At 44.3% G+C, this 15762-nt stretch overlaps 1 protein-coding gene across 1 annotated transcript in view; it reads right to left on the bottom strand.

Moving 5' to 3' along the window:
- Positions 1–15762, bottom strand: part of LOC102376729 (disks large homolog 2) — a 519043-nt gene that overhangs the window by 327895 nt on the left and 175386 nt on the right. Inside the window, exon 8 of the mRNA XM_025214018.1 lies at positions 10489–10645. Within this exon, the coding sequence (XP_025069803.1) occupies positions 10489–10645 (157 nt within the window). The remainder of the gene's footprint in view (positions 1–10488; positions 10646–15762) is intronic.

Below are 15762 nucleotides of genomic sequence, written 5' to 3' on the forward strand. Positions count from 1 at the left end.
GCCGGTGCATTGGTGAAGCACTGGTGGCAATTCCAGTTTTGCCAGCGGCATTTCCAGTTTGCCGCCAGTGCTTTTGGGGTTGGCAATCAGCCACTGGGGACCACCCCTCCCATCAGGAGTCAGCTGCAGGTGCCTCCCTAGAGCCAGGAGGTACCAGCTGCCCGTGTGTGGACTTACTTGGGACTAAAGTTAGGGAGTGCACACAGCATTAATGCACTTTAATGCCTGCACATGTAAACACCAGCCTATTTATGCTTACTGTGCAGTAACTTACAGCACAGCAAATTTAATGTGATGTAAATGCATGTTTAGATGCGCCCACTCTCTCATCTCCAATTAATTCAGCCTTGTAGGACCAAGAGGCAAAGTTTATTAAGTTTAGTTGATTTTATCAACTGATTCAGATAAGAGAAAGAGAGATGGGAAAATATTTTTCTTAAAGAGTAGGTCTTCTTCAATTTAACACTATATACTTGTTCTATTTTCCCTCTTCCCTGTCACCTTAGTATCTGGACTGGAGATTTATGCATTACTCAATTTAATAATAAGCATCCCTTATCATATTTGTAATGATATAAATTAACCTTCACGGGTTGCACTGTGAAATACAAAACAATTTCTACTACCCTTCAGCTCAGATTTATGCTTTATGTTTTACATGCGAGTCACTGTGCATTGCACCCAAAGCCACTCAAATAGCACTTTGGCTTCTATGAGACAGGTTTTTCAGTGTACACTTCATTAAATATTTCTAGCAGTATCTGTAAAGCAGCTTCACAAAATATTACATGCTGTCTATTCAATGAATTTTTAAATGTAACAATATGGCCACAATTGGTTTGAATATTACACTGCATAGTTAACAGGGTTGTGTCATTGGGTGGGAACTGAAATGCTTAAAAACAGTCCTCTGCTGCCATCTGGTTGAATCCAAGAAAAACATAAAACAAAGCAAACTCCAACTGACAACCCATGCCTGTCTATCCCAACCATGCAGTTGGTCCAATAAAAGTAAACTCCCACAAGAACTCCCTTCTCTTGCGACCTTGAAATAGAAACTTGTAGAGGCAGCTTAGCCAGGTTGTAACACTATGTCAATACTAAGCCTTACAAAATTATTTATTTTCCTTTACCACAGCCTGTGAACCTGCCTAGCAAAAGAGACTCACATTGTAACACCTATTTCTCACATAGCACTTTACATCAATAGATCTCAAAGCACCTCACAAAGGTGGCAAGTATCATTATCCCCCCTTTGTTCATTTACATGGATGAGGAAGCTGAGATGAAGAAGTATTATGACCTGCCCAGGAGGCCAGCTTCAGGGCTAGAAGTGGAAGCCAAATCAAAAGCTAGGCTGCTGCTAGATTTTGTTCTCAGAATGAGTATAAAGGGCATTACAGCTTCATTTATTGACCTGAAGCAGTAAGGACCCCTGTGTTACATTTCAGCCATCCACTGATGGTTGGATTTTGATGAGATTTTGTTTAGAGAAGAAAAAAAAAACTGGTGGGGAGGGGGCAAGTGAATGGGATTGAAATGCTCAGGATTAAAAAAATTTAAAAAATGGATTTTAATTTTGAAATAAATTTTATTTTAGTATTTTTTTGATTTTTTTAAAGCAAAGGTTAGCTAGGAACAAAATGTTTAACTTAAAATGATATGCTCCAGTCAATCTGAAATTCAAGTGTTGGCTATTTTGTTTCAAAGGAAATGTTTAGTTTCTGTTTCAACCCAAAACAAAATCCAATTTTAAAATGCTGGTGTTCCCAAAGGGACTGAATTCTGAGTTCCACAACCCTGGGCAGTACTCGAGAGAGAGAGAGAAAAAATATATCCAGGTGCTATACATGCCTTCGAATCTTTTTTCCTTGCAGAAGGAAGAATCACCTAATAGGTAGTCTGCAAGACTCGGGTTCAATCCACTGCTCTACCAGCAGACTTCCTGTCTCACCTGGACCAGGATTGGGTAATGCCGGTATTAGGGCATAGTGCAGATACATACATTTAAAACATGAGACTCACTTAGATGAAATAGTGAGGGGGCCGCGTGAGTTGTTAGTTTTACAGTCACATTTTTCTACTGCACTACAAAGGACCCAAGCAAAGCAGGGAAACTCCATAAACACAAACCGTAAAGAAGAAATATAGTTTCTCTAAGCAATTACTTGTCACAAGAATGGGTGAAAATCTCCAGGCAGATGTGTGACTATGAGGTTGACTCCTGCTGCTAATGATTTTTAATACTCTTATGGGTTGTGGCTTTAATACTCTTATGGCTTGAGCTTTTGCAAATGTGCAATGATGTGTTCACCTACATCATTTTTAGCCTACTGCTCTTTACTTTGATGAGATGCCAGCTCTGTATGCAGTAGGTTCACCTTCATAAAGCTTGCGTGTATTGAATAGTGCTTTGCCACTAACCCTCAGGTTTATTCTTTAGTCATGCCTTAACTGGAACCTTGTAACAATGCTGTAGTTGGCCTTCCTGGTTCATTTGTTACAGGTTTACAATCTCTTCAATTTTTCATGGCACATTTGTTCCATCTCCCTCTATTATCTTGCCATCCTTTGTTAAAGCTGTAACTTAGCTTTGAAAACATCTGAGAATTAGATTTAAAACTTCTTCATACTTCAGTCCTCTCAGATTGATGTAGTTTCAGATTTGAAAGCCATTAATGTCTCGTAGCAGCCTGGTCTCATTGCTGGGACCTTGGTCCTAACCTTGCTGCTTCTACGGCATAACGGAACAATAAAGAGCCCATGTTGTATAGGTAAGTACAAGATTACAGGAAGAAATTCAGTCTTCACTTGCCTGACTTAATAATCATGATCAATTAATATATTTATTTCAGTGCGGTTAGATATATTCAAATTCTATGTGGTTAGATACATCCATGTGGATAGATACATATAAAAACCTTGCTTGTAAGTACCAATTAAACTTATCAGCACTTCTTTGGCATTTACTTGATATGCAAGAGTAGCTTATTTGTTCCTTCAGGACAGGAGTATGGAAATTGTTACCAAATTAGACTTAAAATATATCCCTAGGCAATCATAAAGCCAGGCCCTGGTGAGTAACTGAGTCACAAATATCCTCCATATCCAAACAAAACTAAGTTCAATCCAGACTGTACAAACCAATTCCAGAGTTGACTAGCAATAATAAGTCATTTTTGGAGGACCCTTGACTTCTTGGTTTCAGCAGACAGCTTTCCTGTCCCTCAGTCCTAAAGTTCTCACTCATCCCCTTAAATCTCTCACAAACACACTTCCAACCCTTATTTGAAAAATGAGTCGAAAAATGATTTTAAAATAAAACATGACAACCCAAACTTACCAAATGCTAACAGCACCAAGGAGACCGATACTCCTGGCAAAGTGATATTTTGGATGGAGTTTCCTTCAGAGAGTAAGGGCAGCACAGAACTTAGGGCTCTAGCTTAGAACTTGGGAGACCTGCCTTGGGACGTCCCTTCATCGTCTTGTGCCTCAGTTCCCCATCAGTAAAATGGATAGAACAGCACTTCCCAAGTTCACAGATTTCATAGATTTCATACGCATTAGGGCTGGAAGGGACCTCGGGAAATCATCGAGTCCAGCCCCCCGTCCAAAGGGCAGGAAGTCAGCTGGGGTTATAGGATCCGAGCAAGATAAGCATCCAATTTACTCTTGAAGGTGTTCAATGTAGGTGCTTGAAATGTAGGTACTGCGACAGATAATCTGTGGAGGATTGTGAGCTTTTACTTACTACAGCAATATGGAACATAATAAGTATCTAAGATAGCCCCAATTCCAGGTGAGAATATCTGCTGCCTTTGGGCAGCTGAAAGAGGAATTTACTTACGCTTTGTTTAACGTTGCCCTGGCCATGGGCAGGCATTAATTTCTATCCGCAAAAAAATAGCCCAGGAGCTAGAGTGTAAATGCACCCCAGCCACCTATCTAGAGAGCTACTTTGGCAAAGTTTCCAGCCAAGGGGCACTAGAGACTATCTTAGCCTTTAGGGGAGCCCATTGCTTGGCAGCCTGTCCTCTCCCCGCTTGGGAGGGGAACAAGCTGTTAACAGGCAGCCCCATGAGCTTTAAATGACCCTGTATGCAACCCATCTGGGCTGCACATGGGGTGTTTTAAAAGTGGAAGCACAAGGAAGCCGGGCCAGGGGCAGTATCCCTGACCTGGGTCCTAGGTCCCAGTTCCCCAGCTTTAAAATCACCATGTGTGCCACCCAGCTGAGTGGTGCACACAGCATTTAAAGCCTGCAGTGCCATGAACTAGGGCAGAAGGACAGCATTTAAAGACCAGGGGATGGAAACTAGGGCAGGGATAGCTTCCCCAGGCCCAGTTCTCACATCCCAGTCTTTTGTAATCCCTACCCCTGCTGCCCAGCTGTGTGGTAGGGGTGGCATTTAAAGCCTCATGGCCAGAAACTGGGGTAGAAAGATGGGGTGGACTGTCAGGGAGCCAGTGTTCTCTCTCCTGCTCTCTTCCTTGAAGAGAGGGAGGGAAAGCAAAGGACTGTGGGCTACTGGGTGTCCTCAATACCCAAGAGAAGGATATAGCCATTCAAATTATAGCAGGAGGAAAGAGATCTTCCTGGTTGAAAGATGCTGAGCTTTCTTGTGGGAGAGACACAAGAGGGAAGAGATCTTCCTGGCTGAAAGATGTTGAGCTTTCTTGTGGGAGAGACATTGTTCTTTTGCAAGAAAGCCCTTGAATGGCTGCATGCTCTCTCTTTTTTTGTGCCAGGCTTTTTTCCTAGCAGAAATGTAACACCTGTATATGACCCCTGTCTCTGGAGCTGGCAAGCATTCTCCCTTGTGTGCACTGGTGTGGCAAAGCACAGCTCAAAACTCAGAGCCCCCTGGTGATAACAGATGCTCCTTTGACATATGCAGGTAAAGGCAGGATTGGATCTGATGTGTGATCCCCACAATCATGCCTCCTCCCATGCCACATGTGCATGAAAGAAGGGGCAATTGTGGGATCACTTCTTAGATCCAATTGTGCCTTATTGCCAGTGTGAGGGAGCCCAATCCTGGGCTCGCCCTGCACTGGCAATAAGCAGGCTCCCATGGCTTGGAGCCTGCTTTGTTGAGGGGGCTCCCAACCATGGTGCCCATGCTCAGCCAGGACCAAGAATCCCCACAACTGGCCGGGCTCCTAGTTCCAGCTGTGCATGAGGTATAGCCAGGGCCAGGAACCCCATCAGTTGCGGGATGCTCAGGCCTGGCTGCATGAGGCATAGCCAGGGCCGACAGCCCTATCAGTTGTGGTACTCCCTAGCCTGGCTGCATGTGAGGGACAACCCGGACCAGGAGCAGCTGGAGGGACTCTCGGCTGCAGGGACTCATCAGCTGCAGGGACTCTCGGTCCTGGCTGCATGTGGGTCACAGCCGAGACCAAAAGCTCCATGTGGGCCGGGGGTTTCATGTACCTCTAAGCCTTGAAAATCACCATGGCTGTGATCCGCAAAGCTGGGGGTTTCATCCTGGGCATGGTGCACCCCTGTGGCTGGGAGCCTTGTCAGCTGACGGGGCTCCCAGCCATATGGGAGACTTGGCTACCTGTGCAAATTAAAGTGTGATAGCCACCAGCTATGAAGTGAGTACACATTTTTGAGGTCTAACTTTATAGCTGGTCAGAGCTTTTTATGAGGTGATATCTACTTTGCACATGTAGCTAGTGTTAAGGTAATTGTACAAATAACTAATTAATTGTGCAATACCTGTAACATGTAGAGGGGGCTGGAGAGACTGCAGTCCAGGCTTATGAGCTGGAAGCAATCTCTTCCTCATTTGAACAATCTTGTTTTAATTGCATATGGCACTTCTTTCCCCACAAAATACTTTACAAATGGTGGGTCATTCTTTCCTCATTCCTATCCCTCGCATCCCCCCTGAAATGAGGATAGCTTTTGCCCCAATTCAAAGACTATGCACAGAATTTGCTGCAACCACCTAGTCTACTGTTTCCAGCACAAGGCAACACTATACTCTATCCTACAGGGTAATTAAGGATGGGAAGAGAATATACTTCTATTTTTTTGAAAATGAAGAAAGAATTTAGGGAGTCAGATTAACTATTTGAGTTGAGGTTTGGCCAGGAAGCTGGAAATTAATGCTGGCTAGTCCTGCATTAAAGTGGATTGCAGTGTAACCCAAGCAGCATGTGTAAGGGTGGAAAGGGGGTGGGAGGTGGAATTAGGAGAGAAGAAATCCTGCATGGCTCCCATTGTAGGAGGCCACACAGTCATGGGTACTTAAAAGGAATCTAGGGAGTGTCCTCAACCCTGATGAGTGGGAGGGTTTCCCATTTAGAGGGAAAGGGGAGGAGAGGGCTGTATGGAAAAGTTTGACTGTTCCTACCTTATGTCTGATATGGGCAAGAGGGGAGGCATACATGCTCTTCATGAATAGTGAGAATAGGCATGAAAAGTCATGCCTACTTTTGCTCTTCTCTCTGGCCCAGGAAATATTGACTACTCTACACAATGGAATAATTTCTACAGAAGGGGTGGAGAATATTCCTCTTCTCAACCCAGAGCAACATACAGTATGGTGATTAGGACAGTCTCTGGGGTGGCGGGAGCTGATGGTTTTAACCCCCTTAATTAGAGAAGGGAACTGAACTTGGGTCTCACATCCTAGAGAAGTGCTCTAATAAACTGGCTACTGTAAAAAAATTGAGGGTGGAAGAAAGGGAACAGCTCTTGCATCAGAAGAAAGAAGTGATGCTTCCTTGGTTTTGAGAGGAACTCCAGATAAAGCATAGTCTCTCTTCACTCTAAAGTAAGGTAGCTACGCCTGAGAGAGACACTGTGATTGCATTTCCTACCGGTTATGTTTGGCTGTTCCATACCCAATATCCTGCGTGCTATGAATTTTATCTGGAGGTGCCTAGCTCTCCCCATACGTTACAAAGGGAAGTTTAAGTGCCTAACTCAGATCACTAGATTGCACTCTGGGAGACAGGCATCTAACCATTAAGCACTGCATCACTGATCATTTCAACCCATCCATTCCTTTGTGCCTCTATTCTGGAGGTTACATAGAATCAGCCCCTGATTAGTGAAGAGTGTATTGCTTTTAAATACCACTTTTATTATTCTGTATGAGGGGAGCACTCAGGGAGAATACTGAACTACATTCTCTAGAATGTGATTGTGAGATAAGTCCTTTTTATTTGCAACATCTAAATCATATGTTCAATTGCTGTGTGGACCCTAAAACATAAAAGTGCTATTTTGCATGCTATCAATACACAAATGAAAGAAAAATTATAAAGATGTTACTGACACTAAGCATGAAAAATATAGCCTCAGGCTGCCAAGCCTTTTATCTATATACATCTGCAAATGAATTCCAGAGCCACAATCAAATTCATTAGAAACACAGAGATGATTAATGCGGGGTAGCCAATCCTATGCTGGTGCTGGAGTGCTTGTTAATGAGCTTCATGGACACTAGATGGAGCCACAGTCTTGTTTTTTAATCTTGACACTCTCTCTCCTAGGACTAAATCATAGAATTTCTCTTTGCCTTGTATGGTCTGCTTAGAAAAAGTACATGAAGGAGGAAGAAGGAGTATTAGCTTTAAGTGATTAACAGGGCTGGCTCCAGGGAGTGTAGTGGTGCAGTTGCACCCCCCTTCAACAGTGCAGCTCACCCCCTGGAGACTCCAGCTCCCTGGGGCTGCAGACACCTGGGTTCCCTGCGGGATCCGAAGCCTGGCTGGAGCCGTGGGCTGGTGGGGAACACCCAGGGAGACCAAGAAGAGAGCAGGGGAGCAAGAGGGGCCTGTCCACTACTGCCACTGATTGGAGGCTGGGGAAGCCCCAGGCCACTCATGTCCCACTCCTGTGAGTAATTGTGGGAAGCAGGCTCCCCACAGGGTGTCAGGCTCAGTGGTAACAGCAGTGGATGGGTCCCTACTCCCTGTCCCCTTCCCCAGGTTTCCCCTGCCAGCCTGGAAGCTGCCAGGAGGGTGCCAGACTGGGCTGGGGACAGTGGCAGCTTGCTCCTTTCCAGTGCTCTTCTGGGTGGGACATATGTGGGGACTGGGCAGGAAGCAGTTGCTGGACACAGGGACCTGTGCATTGCTGATGCTGTCCATGGCTGAGCCCAGCATGCCATGCAGCCGCTCACTAAAGCACCTGGCTGGAGAAGGGCAGGGGGCTTCTGCTCCCTGGTCAGCCGGGGCCAAGTTCCTGCTTTCTACATCCAGGTGCAAACCCTGATGGAGTGGGGGGGGAGGAAATGGGAGGGGATGAGAGGTACTGCTGTGCACCAGAGGGGAGGGGTTGCTGAGAACAGGGGTGGGGAGGGAGTGATACCTGCTTTGCGGCCTCAAAAGAGTCCCCGGCAGCTGCTGCCGTGATGCAGTCTTCCCATAGGGGGAGGTGGGGGGCTGCAGCCACTTGTGCAGGCATTAGTCACATCTTCTGCACCCCCCCTTTTTCAAATTCCTCAACCTGCTCATGGATCTGGAAGCAAAGCAAGCTTTGGAAATTAAATTTGCACCAGGAGTGGGGCACCAGGGAGAGAAAAAGATATTGTTAGCTAAGGGTTCTCATTGTGGGTGCTGAGCTGCAGTCTTGGAGCAGAGCTAGCCACAAACTAGTGGTATACTACCCATGCTGTAGACCAGCCTGCTACACATGAGTAATGAAAAGGAAGATGGTGCTTGATTAATAATGTCAGATCCAGTGATTTGCATAAATTTGCTAAAATATACCCTTCTCTTCACCCCTTTCTCCTTTTTTTGTCTGAGAGCTTATAGGTAGTTGCCTATAAAGACACATCATCGCCTAACTGCTTCCCATACAAGCCAACTGCTTCCCATAAAGAGAAACAACTACTTTGTGGACTGCTACCCAAAACTTCAGCCTAGTGCCTACCACAAAAATACAGCAGTCAGAGCCTGTCCTCTAAAAATGTGACACTTGCCCAGAAGAGGGCAGGATTTGTTCTATGCATTTGTTCTACAGTACAACACAATACCACAGCTTCTATTTTGTAGGCTATGAATTTAAAAGTTTTAAAGCACCCAAGCAGAAACTACATGCCATCAGTTGACTGCAAGGCTTGGGTTCCCAAATAGCTCTAGCCCTTCTAAACATTATATTTTGTATGTATAAAATGAAAAGCAGAACATACTTTATAAAGTATTCAGATGCAAAAAAACCCACACAAATAACATTTCCCCCATGGAATGGTAACTTGAATTGCAATTAAAGCAGCAGAGGCCATGTCAAATGAGCATATTATAAATGCCTGCCAAAGCAGGGTGTTCTGCATTCACTGGGGCCAGAATGTCAGATACAATTTAGGAGGTAAATTGAGTAGCCAAGATTACAGTGCGATATTTATGCTCAGATTTTCAAAAAAGCTCAGCATACCGAGTGCAGAAGCTCTAGTAAATCTGATCCCACATGTAAATGAGTGCCTCTGAAATATTCACTGGCCTTTATTTTGGTGTTTTAGGTCTTTAGATGCACAGAGGCTGGTCATTTTCACAATCCATGGGATCATGTTATTAGGTTTGTGCATTACAGTTTGCATATTATTTGTTTTGTATGTTGTGGAAACTCTGCCAAACACAACCACAATAGTGTGGTGATCAAAAGATGCTGCTAGAATGAATTTGGAAAGACCACAGTCCTCTCTGGGGGCCAAGACAGGAGTGAGGTAGGTAAGCCTCCCCAGCTAGGCATCTCTACTATGCTTGCTACGATTTTTGTGCCACGTGGAGTGTAGACAAATATAATCTTGGGGTATTTGAAACCCTTTGTGGTATTATGTTGGATTCCCTCCTCCTCCCCTTGGCCCTCTGTGCTTTAACCTGATGTTGGAAACACTGGACCTTATACGCAAAGTCCTGAAATTTTGCATTAGTGTAATTTTCAGATCATTCTATTCTCTCCCAAATGCCACCCAACAGAGAAGAAAAGACCAACATATATTTCTAGCTGGCAGCGGTGCGAAAAATACACACAACTAGGATTGTAGGGGTCCATATGGAAAGTAGAGGGCAGAGTAAAGTTGACAGGACGGAAGTTGCAAAATATACCCACTTTTTCCAGAAATAAAGAAGTTTGTTTCTCAACAGCAACCAGGAATGTAAGACAGCTGACCTGGTTGGCTGGGGTGATAGGAAAATATTAGGCAGGGGCTAAATCAGTAGGACTGCTGTATACCTGTATGGCACCTCTCAGGGTTTACTATTGTACTGAACCAACCAATGCGAAGTGCCATCCTGAACAAAGCATATCTAACGTCACAAACAATTGATATAAAAGGTCAATGAACAAAATATATAGTAGTGAATCTGCAGCCACTAGACACTGAACTTGAACTACCGCTTCAAATAAAAACATGACATGGTTGCTTCCAAATAGCCTGTGTTACGTGTTCCCCAAAACACGTTAGACAAACCGGAAGAACAGGTAACTGGCCAGTGAAAATGGACAGGAGTGATACTTACAGATAAAATTTGATCTCCTCTCTGTAGCTCTCCGCTGAGATCAGCAGGCCCACCTGCTAAGATGAAAGATACGAAAATGCCTTCCCCATCTTCTCCTCCTACAATGTTAAAACCAAGTCCTGTGGAGCCTTTGTGCAGGATGATTTTTCGAGGCTCTCTGTATAGAAACAAAACAATATTGCTTATCCATTCAAAAGCACCATACAGCATATGCACTACTCAGCATCTCTGTCACATTACTTTTTCTTCAACCTACAATGGCATGCTGCTACCTAAGAAAACCATTTAGCAAATGAGCAAGGTCTATTCACTGGGGAATGGGCGTACAGTATAACCTCATAAATCCAGCATGCTCAGGATCGAGCACCTGCTGGAAATTTGAAAATGCTGGATTTTTGAAACTGGAGCAGAGGTCAGTTGTGGAGCAGGGGGGTGGGGAGAGGAGGGGTAGTGGCAGCTGGTACCCCACCAGCGGCCGCACACAGAGCAGCAGCACAGGGTGGTGGATGGCGGTGGCAGTTGCCGCGTGCAAGCTTCCTCCTCCACTGATCCGGGACTGGCTGCTGCTACTCCCCGAAGCAGTGTATTTTTTAAAAGTGCTGGATTTTTGAGCATTCCGGATTTTTGATATCCGAATTTATGAGGTTATACTGTAGTAGGAATTAACTCGGGTTCTATTTTTTAATATCTTCTCAAGAAAGCAACTGAGGGCCTTTGCCTGCTAATTCACTCCACTGTAATGGCTTTTACTACCTTAAATGCAAGATTTCTTTGATAATTCATTTCAAGACATTTCACAAATTCATTTATTATTTCTACCAATGCTATATGTAGCATGCAAAAATCATCTATGTGTATATGATGCTTTTTACCTTCTGTGCTCTGTTTGTATTATAATGCTGAAAAGCAAAGTGGAACTTGCCTAGCTCCGTCCAACTTGGAACAAGTGACATGAACATGGCTTGCAATGCACTTAGTTGCAGAATTAAGAGCAAGCTACTCTGCTGCTAGCTGTGGGCAGCTGAGTAGCTCATGAGTTCAAAGAGCTACACATCTCTTCAACTGGAGCCCATCAGTGGGCCCATGCAATAGTTTAGGTAAGCATTGCCCTTTGAAATAAAAGCTTCAGCGAACAGATGGAGCACCTCAGTGATTCAGCACAGCTGTTTGTTGTGGATACATATTACCCATTAAGATTCTGTTAATCCATATTTCCTAGGGAGGTTAAGAATGTAAACCTGTGAAGAATCCAGGTTTTTACTGTATAACCAAGCTGAAAGCCAAGTGATCTATATGAAATTGCAGCTTGACCTTGTAAAGAACACACATTTGTAGGGTCACCTAAGTGCTTTTCCCCTCAAGGGGGTTAAGGGTATTTTTATGGTTTTCACAAGTTGCTCAAAATGATGCCATCAAGATACGGAACTAAAACTCATTCTTCTATAGCATTTTTTATCAGTAGATCTCAAAGTACTGTACAAAGGTATCAAGTATCATTAGGCTATACTACAGATGAGATAACCAAAGCAAAGAGAGGGGAAATGATTTCCTAAGGTCATGTAGCAGGCCAGCAGCAGGGTGGAAAAAGAAACCAAGTCTCCTGAACCCAGGGATAGATCTGAAGCGGGCAGGGGGTGGGGCAATGGCTTATCCACACCCCACCTTTTTGAACACAGAGCAGGAAGAGCAGCTGGGGACTTATTTTAAGTCCCCAAAGAAGATAAAGAATTTCCACTTCCTTTCCCCTCAGTGCTTAGAGCCATGTCATCTCCCCTCCCCTTTCAATTCCCTTCTCCCACGTCCCCACCTCCTCCACCTGTCACCACCACTGTGCCCACTATCCTGTCCCTCTGCAGCCAGGCTGGCCAGGGCCTAGGCTCTGCTCAGGACAGCAGCAGTGACAGTGGGCAAGTGGGTGAACCTTCCCTATCTGGTCTCCCAGATGTTCCCTGCAAACACAGGAGCAGGCACAAGGAAGGGAACCCATCTGCCTACTGCCACTCTCCCAAGCTGAGCCCAGCTAGAACAGCTCTGAAGCTCCTCTTACTCTCAAGACAGTGGGGACAGTGGCAGTGGTAGGTGGAGGTGAAAGAGGACAGGAGGGGATGTGCCTCTAAGGAGGGAAGAGAAAGTGGGAAATTCTTACTTGCTTGGGAGACTTTAAAAAGTCCCTGACTGTGGCTCCCATGGCATGGTCTGCAGCCCCAGTGTGGAGAGAGGGTGTGGGGCTGGAAGTGAAGGGTTGTCACCACTACAGCACCAGTCACTGTTCCTGCACCCCCACTTCATCAGATCCTGAATCCTCTCCTGGGTCCTATTGTCATGGACACCCAGAAATTTAGAAGGTAACTGCTTAAGGATATGGCCATCAGATTCAAATCTATTCCTCGTGCTAGCTAGAATAACATAGTTATTTCCAGAATAAGTCAGCATCACATAAAAATTACTAGTTTAGAATATGTTCCTAACCTTAAGCCACTCATATGTTTGATTGTAAGTATATGTGGAATACTTTGCAAAGCATTATTTTACTCTTATCATTTGTCAAGGCATTAAAGATGCATTAGTAGCAAAACTCTCAATTTTAAAAAATCCACCAGTCACAATCACTGTCAATAAACAGCCTGTGACCTTGCCTGTATGGGGGACCGCTGTTTCCATACGGAGTATAGGGTGCTCTTTATTTTCATTGACATTTGTTTGGAGCTGAGAACACTGATCACTATACACACAGCTTAGTAATTTGCCAAATTTAGCACAGTGTGTTAATAAATCCATATTTACTAGTATTATAAAAATCCCACCCCTTTCATCTTTGTTTGGAAAATAAAGTCAGACCTTTCAGCCAGTTTCTTTTAATATTACCTACCATCAATGCAGTGTGTCCCCCTTAAGGGAAGAAAACATATTTTTATAATTGTTTCAGGTTCCTGGGGCCTCGGAACAACATGGAATAGATTTTGCTTCATCGCACGGGCCACATTTTATTATGGAGACTTTCCAATGGATTCCTTTCCCTCCCATCTGTGATATATGTCATTTGAGGCAAATTGCTATTAGTGCAGTAAGTGTTTTGCTATTTTTAACATGTTATTAATTTGGGATAAAGTTTTCAATAGTGTGTAACAATTTAGGAGTCTGTCCCACTAAATATAGGGATTTAGAGTGATACTTCCAAAAGCAACTTAAGTAACATTAGCACCTAATTCATATAGCCTTTAAATATGACTTAGGCTTCTATAAGCCCCAGTCACTTCTGAAAATGGGACTCCTTGTTTGAAAAATGTATACATATGCTGCTACCCTAGGCAGGGGTGAGTGTTTCAGCCTCTCATGTATGACTCAATTTGGGATTCATCATACAGATATTCCCTATGCCTAGGACCCTTGAAGGTCTTGATCTCAGCACATGCTTAACACACACCAACCTTACTGATTTCTATATAAAATACAGCAGCCAAGGCCCCATGGATTCAGAAGCAGTGACTGTAATAGGGGTTGGAGCCCACCTTTTGCCCAGTAGCTTAGTAGTTCAATTCCTTGTCCCGGGAGTGTCAGAGTGAGTTATCCTGAGGGTTCTTACCCATGTCTCCATCTCCCAGGAGTTGGCCTTGACCACCACTCTTCATTTCAATTAAAATGCACCATCAGCCCAGGGAACAGTGACTCAGAGGTGCTTCCTGTCTGGGGATCTACTGCACTAGCCCTGTGATGAGGGCATTCACCTCAGAGAGCAGACACCTCTCTTGCATGGTGTAAACGTTACGGTCATGGCTGCTGGAGTGGATACTATCGCCCAGTATTAGGCACCATGGTTCCCTAAGGAATCGATGAGCAGAGTTGATCCTTGCAGAACAGTTGTTGAGTGGGGAACCACATAGTCAAACTGATTTAAAAATGCCCCTCTCCAGGGCTCTCTCCAGCTGGGATGCAGAACATTGTCCTTCCTCGGACAGTCATATACCCAAGCCCATTTGTTCAAGAATTGAGGATGAGGTCAATCCTTTGGTTCAAAACAAAGGCAGCAGTCGAAGGAGATAGTGGTGTGGCTGCCATAACCCTTTTATCCAATATCTCCGTGGCTAGAGCACACATGCCAGAGACAGGAGACCTGCGTTCAGTACCCACTTCTATCTAAGACGCTTGAAACCTACCTCTCCTTTGTCCCAGAAAAGTACCCTAACAAGCAGGCTAGACACTGTTCTTGGCAGGAAGCAGTCGCTCCATTGTCCTGTTGAAGTTGCTCCACTTTTCATGGAATAATTAAATAGAAACTGGACAAAAACAAGAAAGCAGGCACATGGATGACTTTCTAGCCTAGAGGTTAGAGCATTCACCTGGGAGGTGCCCTACTAAATCTAGCCCTTTAAGAGACTCAGGCAGGGGATGGCCTACTTTACAAATCCCAAAAGAGATCAGGTGTGAGACAGGCACCGGCTTGATGCCAAGTCTGGAGGAGCTCCTGAGCATGCCCAGGAGCACAACTTCAGGCACCTGGGGAGCTTTAATGACAAAAACAGAAGCTGCCTGTGGAGTTCAGACACCTCCAGAATTAGGCAAGAGCTGAGAAAATGTTGTGAGAATCATAATTTTGGTCCTTAAGTGCCTGAAGTGGGAGTTAGGTCAGACTTTGGGGCCTATATTCTTTTGGAGAGCTAGTTAGCTCTAAAATGTTCTGCAGATCTTACTACCTACTTTTGCTTTTGCCTATCTATGATAAGTTTCCTCTCAGCTGAAAATACCGTGTCATCAGCCAATTCTTCCCAGGTGGTCCAGAATTTGAACCCTTTAATCCACAGAGGACTAAAGACCCATCAATCAGATAATCTACCTCTGCTTTCCTTTCGCACTCAGTGTGATCTACGAGAGAATGCATTTCCCAAGCCTGATTGGAGAAACTGGAAAGGACAAATAAAGGTTTATTGATTGTCAGAAATTTTGAAGCGAATAAAAAGTGAAAATCCTAAAAGGATTCTCTTTCAGTGAAAGCAACAGTTGCCTTCTGAAATGGGAGATGTAACTGATGCCTGTATATCATATTATTAAACCTAGCATTCTTTAAATGTGTCTTTTGTGATGGAGAAAGGTGCTGGAATAACCTCCTTGGAAACAGATGTCATCTCTGTACCACCCAAGAGGTACAACACATGCAAATGAAAAGTTATAAAGCCCATTACCAAACCCTCACATTCACATAGATTCATAGATTCATAGATGCTAGGATCGGAAGGGACCTCAACAGATCATCGAGTCCGACCCCCTGCATAGGCAGGA

The sequence above is a fragment of the Alligator sinensis genome, unplaced genomic scaffold (genome assembly GCF_000455745.1).
Source record: "Alligator sinensis unplaced genomic scaffold, ASM45574v1 scaffold906_1, whole genome shotgun sequence".
Taxonomy (NCBI): domain Eukaryota; kingdom Metazoa; phylum Chordata; order Crocodylia; family Alligatoridae; genus Alligator; species Alligator sinensis.